This window comes from Tenrec ecaudatus, chromosome 8, assembly GCF_050624435.1.
Source record: "Tenrec ecaudatus isolate mTenEca1 chromosome 8, mTenEca1.hap1, whole genome shotgun sequence".
Taxonomy (NCBI): domain Eukaryota; kingdom Metazoa; phylum Chordata; class Mammalia; order Afrosoricida; family Tenrecidae; genus Tenrec; species Tenrec ecaudatus.
Window position 1 is genome coordinate 64,806,671 of NC_134537.1, and position 9,946 is coordinate 64,816,616.

The following is a 9,946-nucleotide window of genomic DNA, read 5'->3' on the forward strand; positions in this document are numbered from 1 at the left end:
TAGATTTGTGTCTGCCTACCCTGTGTGCTCTAACCCTCTCCCTTCCTTTTTGTACCTTCCCTTGGAATTCCTTTGTTTGCCTCATCCATTAAAAAGAGGCTCGTGTAGCAATAAACTGAGACCTTGACAAGAATCTGCTTGGTCTTGCTCCTCTCTCTCGCCCGTTTCTCTTTCAGGCTGGGTCCCCCTAGGAAACCCCTCGAATAACTGAGTCCCGCTGGTCCGGGGCAAGTGGGGCCCACGTGGGGCCCGAGGTGTGGACCCTTGCCGGACGGACCCCCAGCTCCAGAAGAGCTCCCAGAAGAAGATGCCCGGCCGAGCCCCGATGAAGAGATAAAGAAGTCAAGGACTGTCTTCGCTGCTCACGAAGACTGATCAGCCTCGGTGAGTAGAACTTCGTCTGGCCCATAGAGATGGGCCAAAAACTAACTAAAGAGATGGTCTTTATAAAGGACCTTAAAGTTTCCCTCAGAGAGAGAGGAGTAAGAGTTAAGAAAAAGGATTTGATAAGATTCTTTCTTTTTGTATACAAAGTCTGTCCATGGTTTATAGTGAATGGGCCTGAAATACATCGTGGGAAATGGCAAAAGGTCGGGAGGGATTTAAATGACAAACTGCATAAAGAAGGACCCGATGCTGTTCCCGCCGCGGTTTTTTCTTATTGGGGATTGATCAGGGACATTGTTGAGGCCGCTTCTGAGGACCCGGATAAGCAACAACTTCTCTCGGTGGCGGAATATTGCCTCCACCCACTTTCTCGCTCGGCCTTCGTTTCTCCCCTTTGTTCGAATAAACATCCCTCCAAATCTCCCTCGGTAATCATAGAAGTGCCAGGTTCAGAGATACCTGACTCAGAAAAGCCCGCTGCGGGGGAGCCTGCCCCTACTACCTCCCGTTACCCTCCCCTCCCACAAGAGAAGTATAATCCCAAAGATTTGCCTGCTACCTACTCCGCGTTTTCCAAAGCCACTAATGACGAGCCCCTAGACCCTGAGGACGTGGCCACTCTGGAGGAAGAAGCGGCCCGTTACCATAACCCTGACTGGCCCTCTGTCCTTTTAACCAGACCTCCACCTTACAACAATCAGATATGCGTTCCCGCCGCCTTGATGCCCGCCCTCACTGAGGCAAAAACAAAACTTTCCTCCCAAGTCGCTGAATTAAAGGAAGTTTTAAACCTCCAAAAGGATTTCGCCCGCCTTTCCACGGAACTTTCCTCCCTTCAAACGTCCCTCCGAGAAACTATTTTTTGTTCACCTTGCCAGGCAGCACACCCTCGCGGGTCCGCTAAAGAGCGTGTCCCTAAGACAAAGAAGGCAGAACCCGCCCAGCTCTTGTTCCCCGTTCTCACCCGCTCCACCAGGTCCTCCCCGAGCTCCACCTCTGATAACCCGCAGGCAGAGTCCGCCGGCTCCCCGCCCGTGGGCTCTGGGGACGGGGACCGGGAGGCGGAGAAAGATAACGTGTCGGGGTCTGAGAACGAAAAGGAAAGCGGGAGCGAAGACGAGGAGCCGCCCGTACAGGGGACTGGCTCTAAAGCTCGAGAATTCCGTAAGATCCACTTTAAAACCTTAAGGGAACTCAATACCGCGGTCCGAACTTACGGAGCCAACGCCCCCTACACGTTAAGTGTTTTAGACGCCATCTCCCGCGGGGGCCATATGCTTCCCGCCGAGTGGACGCGAGTAATGCAGGCTGTTTTGACTCGAGCCCAATTTTTAACCTGGAAAGCTGATTTTTTTGATAGATGTCAGTCCATTGCCGCCACCAACCTCAAATCCCCTCGGTCACTTTCGGCTGCTTGGACCTTTAAAAAGTTTAGTGGGCAGGGCAAGTATGCTGCCGAAACACGCCAGCAACGCTTCCCTATCGGTCTCTTAGCCCAAACTACCAATGCCGCCCTTGGCGGGTGGCGAGCGCTTCCCACTGCTGGCTCGGCCATTACCCCCCTCACAAAAATAATTCAAGGGCCGCAGGAGCCATACAATGAGTTCATTAGCCGCCTTTTGGAAGCTGCCGAAAGGACCCTGGGCCATGAGGCTGCTAGTGATAAGCTCATTAAACAGCTGGCCTATGAAAATGCTAATTCCTCCTGCAGGGCGGTTATGCGCGGCAAGGCTAGGGATAAAACCCTTGACGAAATGTTACGCTTGTGCCAGGATGTCGACCCTTTTTCCGCTAAGGTTTCCCAGGCCATTCATCTTGCAGTGGGTTCCGCCTTGCAGTTCAATAATTCTTCGAAAAATTGTTTTCAATGCGGCCAACCGGGACATTTTGCCAGGCAGTGCCCTACCTTGGCCTCTTCCGCTACCAGATTTACTCCCCCCGCGGAATCGAGCGCCCGCCCCGCCATCCCCGCCACCCCTTGCCCCCGATGTAAAAAGGGAAAGCATTGGGTTACTGCCTGCCGCTCCATTACTGATATCAACAGGCGTCCCTTGCCTCCGCTCTCGGGAAACGGCCAGCGGGGCCAGCCCTGGGCCCCTCAACCCATTCCCTTTGTTCCGGCCTCGGGGAACAGCTGGCAGCCCAACCCTCCCTGTACCGGGCCACCCCAGGAAGCGCAGGAGTGGACGTGTGTACCGCCACCCCCACAATATTGACCCCCAAAGATGGAGTGCGAATTATCGACACTGGAATTTTTGGCCCCCCACCACCAGGCACCTTTTTTCTGATTTTGGGACGCGCTTCAACCACCCTAAATGGTATTATTGTTCACCCCTCATTGGTAGATAGTGATTATGCAGGAGAAATAAAGATTTTGGCAAGTGTTTCTAAAGGTATTGTTTCCATCCAGCGAGGACAGCGCCTGGCCCAAGCCCTACCGCTGCCTCTGAACACTTCTCATCCAGCGATAAGCAACACTCGTGGTGCCTCCCAACCGGGCTCCTCTGACCTTTATTGGGTCCAGGCTATTACTAAGGATCACCCAAAACTTACTCTTAAGATCCAGGGAAAGGCCTTTAGGGCATCTTAGACTCTGGAGCAGACTCCACTGTCCTTTCTCAAAGCTCCTGGCCTTCTGCTTGGCCTTTACAGGCCTCTCTAACTCATCTGCAAGGGATTGGGCAGTCAAGAAATACCCTGCAAAGTTCCCAACTTCTAATCTGGGAAGATAGCGAGGGCAATACAGGTACAGTTCAGCCTTTTGTTGTTCCCGGCCTGCCCGTCAATCTCTGGGGCAGGGATGTCCTTTCTCAGATGAAGATTTTTATATGCAGCCATAACGAAGTCGTCGCCCAACAAATGCTTTCCCAGGGTTATTTGCCCGGGAAGGGATTGGGCAGACTGGGTCAGGGAGACTCAACGCCCGTCGCAGCTGTCCCCAAAAATGATCTCACAGGCTTAGGATTTTCTAATCATTTTTTGTAAGGGCCATTGCTCCTCCTGCACTCCAGGCAGAAAAGATTACATGGAAGAGTGATGAGCCTGTCTGGATTGACCAATGGCACCTCCCGTCACATAAATTGTTCACCGCCACACAGTTGGTGCAGGAACAGCTGGAGGCTGGACACATTGAACCCTCCACCTCACCCTGGAATACGCCTGTGTTTGTTATATAAAAAGAAAACAGGAAAATGGCGGTTGTTGCAAGATTTAAGGGCAATTAATAAAACCATGGTTCCCATGGGCGCCCTACAACCAGGTCTTCCTTCGCCAATAGCTATTCCTAAAAATTTTGTTAAACTAATTATTGATCTTAAGGATTGTTTTTTTTTTCTATCCCTCTTCACCCTGAGGATTGCAAGCGTTTTGCATTCAGTCTCCCTGTAATTAATTTCGTAGGGCCTTCCCCTCGTTTTCAGTGGCGGGTCCTCCCGCAGGGCGGGCCACAAGCCCCACCCTGTGTCAAAAATATGTGGCACTAACGGTTGACCCCTTCCGCTTGTCATTTCCTAACTTATATATTATCCATTACATGGACGACATTTTGATGGCAGGGCCCTGCGAGCAACAGCTCCATCAGGTTGGACAGCAACTCATCATTGCCCTCCAAAATAGGGGTCTCCAAATTTCCCCGGAGAAAATTCAAGTCCACCCCCCACAATTATTTCTGGGGTTTGAATTGTTACCTAATCGAGTTTATTCTCAAAAGATCCAGTTACGTACTGATTCATTGCATACCTTAAATGACTTCCAAAGGTTACTCGGGGACATTAACTGGCTCCGCCCTTACTTGAAGCTCACTACCAAAGAACTTAAGCCTTTATTTGACATTTTGCGGGGAGATGCTGATCCCTCTTCCCCTGCGCGCTCACCCCTGAGGCCCAACAAGCTTTAGCCCAGGTGGAGCGAGCCATTAACAATCAAAGCATTGGTTATTTTTCCCCAGAATTGCCATTCAATTTTATTATTTTCCCCACCTCCCATTCTCCCACAGGGTTGCTCTGGCAGCTCAAGCCTTTATTTTGGGTCTATTTGCCCGCTTCCTCTAACCGAGTATTACCTACTTACCCTCATCTGGTTGCCCAACTCTTACGCCTTGGCAGGGAAGCTGCTTTAAAACTGTTTGGTAGAGATCCTGAGACTATAATTGTGCCGTACACTGCCGCCCAGGTCCAGTGGCTCCTCCAAAGTGATGACGATTGGGCTTTTAATTGTACCTCTTTTCAGGGCTCCATAGATAATCATTATCCGGCCGATAAATTAATCCAATTTTTCCAAAGATCCCCTGTTATTTTCCCCCATTGGACTAAGATGGCTCCAGTTGTGGGTGCCCTGTTGGTTTTCTCTGACGGATCGTCTTCTGGAATGGCCGCCTTTAGCATAAATGGGCAGGTCTCTCGATTTCGGACCGAGTTCTTCTCAGCTCAGTTGGTGGAATTAAGCGCCATCATAAAAATTTTTGAGGCCTTGCCAAATAGTCCTTTTAATTTGTATACTGACAGTGCTTATGTCGCGCTTCTGTTCCTCTTTTAGAAACAGTCCCTCATATCCGCCCTACAACTAATGCCTCCTCCGTGTTTTCCCAGTTGCAAAGATTGATTTTTGCCCGTACAGCCCCTTTTTTTATAGGCCACATCTGTGCCCATACTGGGTTGCTAGGACCGCTGTCCGAAGGAAATGATTTGGTAGACCAGGCCACACAATTAATTGCAACTAACCTTTCTATAATCCCCCTCGAAGCTGCCCAAAGAGCTCATAAAATACATCACCTTAACGCCCATACCCTTAGACTTAAATATTCTATCACATGGGAGCAGGCCAGAAAAATTGTACGGCAATGCAAAGGCTGCTTGACCCTTTTACCCGAGCCTCACAACGGGGTCAACCCCCGTGGGCTCGTGCCTGGAGAGTTGTGGCAAATGAATGTTACCCACCACCCACCCTTTGGTAAACTTAAGTATATCCATGTTTCGGTCGACACGTTTAGCGGCTTCATTTGTGCCTCCCTTCAAACTGGGGAGGCCACCAAGCACGTCATTTATCACATCCTCACTTGCTTGGCTGCCACCCCTCAACCCAAGGTACTTAAGACGGACAATGGCCCTGGATATACCAGCTCCAGTTTCAAACAATTTTGCGCACAAATGGGCATCCGCCATGTTACCGGCATTCCCTTTAACCCTCAGGGCCAGGGCATCGTGGAGAGAACTCACCAAACCTTGAAAAACATGCTTTTCAAACTACAGTCAGGGGGTGAGTCGTTGTATCCCCGCACTGGCAATTTTAAAACCCTTTTAAACCATGCAGTATTTGTTTTAAACTTTCTCACATTTGATTCTGCAGGCAAGTCGGCTGCAGATCGCCTTTGGCACCCCACCACAGCCAGTAACTACGCCCAAGCACTGTGGAAAGACCCCTTGCTTAAGAAATGGCAGGGACCAGACCCGGTCCTCATTTGGGGAAAAGGACACGCGTGTGTCTATGACTCCAAAGCACAAAATGCCAGATGGCTACCAGACAGGCTAGTCAAATTAATGTACCAACAGCTGGAAATAACGCCCTCCAGGGAGGAAACAACCCCCTAAGAGATGCTCCTCTTTTTTGTGTGTCTCTACAGACTTCCGAAGAAAACAAGCATCCAGGAACCTTTGCGCAGATGTGGACCTTTGCCTCCTGCTTTGTATTTGGAATTGCAGTGGCATCCCCTTTTTTGCTGTTGTTCGCCGTAGGGCTCACTTTGGGCTTTACCTCCAAAGGTTATGGTGCTGAAAGACTTTTGCGAACAAATTTAACACTGCAATAACTATTTGTGTACTTAATTGTTGCGGTGTTGGATTGTCTGTAGAAGTCCCAAACCCCAAAATGGTTGCTTTTTATTTCCTTCTGTGTATAAGTAATTTTTGGACCCCCCCTTTTTACTGCATCCTCACACCAGTTATATAATTATACTTGGAGCCTCATTAACCAAGCAGGCAGCACTGTTAATTCCTCCTCTCAGGTCGCCGGCACCCCCCATTGGCCCACCTTCCAAACAGATCTATGCATTTTGGCACTTGGCGCTGACCCGGCATGGGGAGTCCCTGGCCTTTTTTGGCCTCAAAAGCAAGCCCCTGAGCGCACCAGAGGTGGTTGTGGCAACCACTGGGGAAGGGCCAAAGTCATGGAGTTTATGTTTGCCCAGGAACTACTCACAGGCCTCAACATATTAATTATAAATGTGGATATGGCCAAAATTATTACTGTGCCTCCTGGGGCTGCGAAACCACTGGAAGTGTTTCTTGGAAGGCCAGCTCCACCTGGGACTATATAACTGTGACTGAGCCCCCGTCACCTCCCTCATGCCAACAAAAAAAACAAGTGGTGCTTTCCCCTTATCATTTCCTTCACTGAAAAGGGAAAGAACAGTATACAGGCCTGGAAGTCAACAGGCACAAGCGTAGGGTTTGAGTGGGGCCTTCGCATATATAAAGCTGGGCCAGACAAAGGGCTCACCTTTAAAATTAAGTTAACCAAATAGCTCCCAAACGCCAATAGCAGAACCACTGTTGGCCCTAATCCGGAGCTCCACAATGGTCGTGGCCATGGCCAAGCCCCTGTACTAAGGCATAATCCGGCTGCTCCTACAAAAAGCTCCCCTATCACCCATTCCTCAGCATTGTTTCAACCTACCCTCCCCATAGGGCCCCCCTCAACCGCTGATCTTTTGTTAGCAGTAGTTAACGCTTCGGTGCACGCCCTTCAAAGATCTAACCTTACCTTTTCAGATAACTGTTGGGTGTGTTATTCCTCCCTTTCCCCTTTTTATGAAGGAGTAGCTCATCTTGGCAACCCAGTCTTCACCAACTCAACTACTGAGCTTCGATGGAACCCCGAGGAGCAGCAGGGCCCCACTCTCGGACAGATCTCAGGGGTGGGACTCTGTCTTGTAGGACCACGCATGTTGCCACCCAAAGAATTAGTTGATATTTGTAACCAAACCCTTGTAGTAAACGCTTCTTTTATGTACGTTTCTTCTACAAATCATTCCTATTTTGCTTGCTCCTCAGGCTTAATCACCTTCATAATCACTGCCACCTTTTTAAAAAATAAGGAATATTGTGTTCAAGTTTTACTTTTGCCCCATTTAACTGTCCACAGCCCCGCAGATTTTTTGCAGTTTTGGGAACAAAAAACGCCTCCCCCCTCAAGAGTCAAACGTGAGCCCCTCACTGCACTCACCTTAGCTGTGGTCCTCAGCCTCGGAGCCGCTGGGGCAGGTACTGGAATTGCTTCATTGATTACCACCAATCAACAGTACACCCAGTTAAGTGCAGCTATCGACAAAGATCTTCAAGACCTACAGGCGGGGCTGGCCAATCTCAAAGATTCGGTGAGCTCCCTCGCTGAAGTAGTCTTGCAAAATAGAAGAGGGCTAGATTTGCTTTTCTTACAACAAGGCGGCCTATGTGCCGCGCTTAAGGAAGAATGTTGTTTTTATGTGGATAAGTTAGGATTGGTGGAAAATACTTTGCAAAAGGTCAGAGATAGCTTGGAAAAAAGGAAAGAGAACAGCAGGAATATTGGTATAAAAATTGGTTTTCTACTTCCCCTTGGCTTTCCACTTTACTCCCCAGCTTGTTGGGACCTCTTGTAGGTCTTATTTTAGTTTTAACTTTTGGCCCTTGGGCCTTTAGCAAGTTAACCAGTTTTGTTAAGTCACAGATTGATGCCGCCTTATGCTCGAAGCCGGTCTCCGTTCATTACCATCGAATCAGCACCCAAGAGCTTGATGACGTGACATCCCACGAGGGCCTGTCCCGGGAAACAGAGCCCCCGGGATTACGATTCTCCACCCTTGTATCCGAGATCACTCCCCCTCAATCCTGGCCACGGAGGGCCTGGAGTTGGGCTAAGAACCATTGGTGACATTGTCAGAGCAAAAATAAAAATATCCCTCCATTTCCCCTCCTTAGTGCGTGACCGGGCCATAGTTGCCCTCACTAGGGTGGCATATTTTAGTAGATTGTAAGACCCCCTACCTTTGAGAGCTGGACTTGCAACCAAGGACGGGTAAGGACCGGGGGCACTCTTTTCCAACATAAGACAGGCGTTGGCCGCCCAGAAGGCCTCCTAGCCAATGACGGGTAAGGACTGAGTTGCACCCCGGCCGCCTAAGACAGGCGAAGTCCCCTAAAGGATAGTCACTGCACCCTCTACCCTCCTTTAATAATATAAAGAAGGGGGAGATGTTGGGAACCGGACATAATCAGCCTGACAAAACCAACGCCATATTGCCTGCCCGGCAGGGCTAAAGCCACATCACCTCAACCTTATTTTACCCTGACACACACCAGATGGCCCACCCTTGTCTGTCCCAGCACCGGACATTCCAACTGCAGACTTGCGGCCGCCTGCCCTGTGTGCTCTACACCCCCGTCCTTCCTTTTTTTTTTTTATCTCCCCTTTGAACTCCTTTGTTTGCCTCACCCTTTATAGAGAGGCTTGTGTAGCATTAAACTCAGACCTTGACAAGAATCTGCAGTATATATACTGCTTGGTCTCGCTCCTCTCTCTCACCCGTTTCTCTTTCAGGCTGGGTCCTCAGCGGGTCGGGGCAGGACACTATGAAGGAAAACAGTATCAGTGCTAAAACATTCTAGTGGCTTACTATAGAACAGGGTATCAATTGCCTATATGTAAATTCAGGTTAAACCTGAAGAAAATCAGAACAAGTCTATGAGAGCCAAAATACAACCTTGAGTCAATCTCACTTGAATTTTGAGAATATCTTGAGAGCACATTTGATCCATTGAGCACCAATCTTATGAGCTGTGGGAGGACATCAAAAACACATTCCTGAAGAAAGTAAAAGATCATTACAATGACAGGAGAGAAAGATCAAAGTGAAGGTGATAAGATATTCTGAAATTTGCTCGGTATTGTAGAGTAGCTAAGGAAAATGAAAGAAATGATGAAGTCCAAGAGCTGAATAAAATATTTCAAAGGGTAGCTTGAGAAAACAATGTCAAAGATTATAATGAAATATACAATGTTTTGGAATTAGAAAACCCAAAGAACACACTTAGCATATCTTAAACTGAAAGACCAAAAAAAATAATAAAATCTCAAGCTATAGTCTTGAATAATTCTATGGGTAAAATGCTGGATGATACTGGATACATAAAAAGAATATGGAAAGATTAGAGAGTCACTGTGTCAGTGAGACCTAATTGACATTGCACCATTTCATGAGATACCATATGTGCAAGAACCAATGGTGCTGCAGGAAGAAGTTCAAGTTTCATTGAAAGCATTAGCCCAGAACAAGGCTCCATAAATTGATGGGATAGCATCAAAAGGTTTCAAAACATTGATGAAGCTCTGGAAGCACTTACTTGTCTGTGCTAGGAAGTTTGAAGACAGCTACTTGGACAACTGCCCTAGACTAGATCTATATTTTCACCCATTCCAAAGAAAAGGTGACACAACAGAATGCTTGCATTGTAGAACAATATCATTAACATCACATGCAAACAAAATTTTGCTGATGATCATCCAATAACTATTGCAACAGTAAATT

General features: G+C 48.4%; 1 protein-coding gene across 1 annotated transcript; it reads left to right on the forward strand.

Moving 5' to 3' along the window:
• The first annotated feature begins 413 nt into the window (after nucleotides 1–413).
• Nucleotides 414–2,603, forward strand: LOC142455415 (endogenous retrovirus group K member 24 Gag polyprotein-like). Its single transcript, XM_075557181.1, has one exon. It carries the CDS (start codon nucleotides 414–416, stop codon nucleotides 2,601–2,603), a length of 2,190 nt encoding a protein of 729 aa, XP_075413296.1.
• Nucleotides 2,604–9,946: the final 7,343 nt, after the last annotated feature.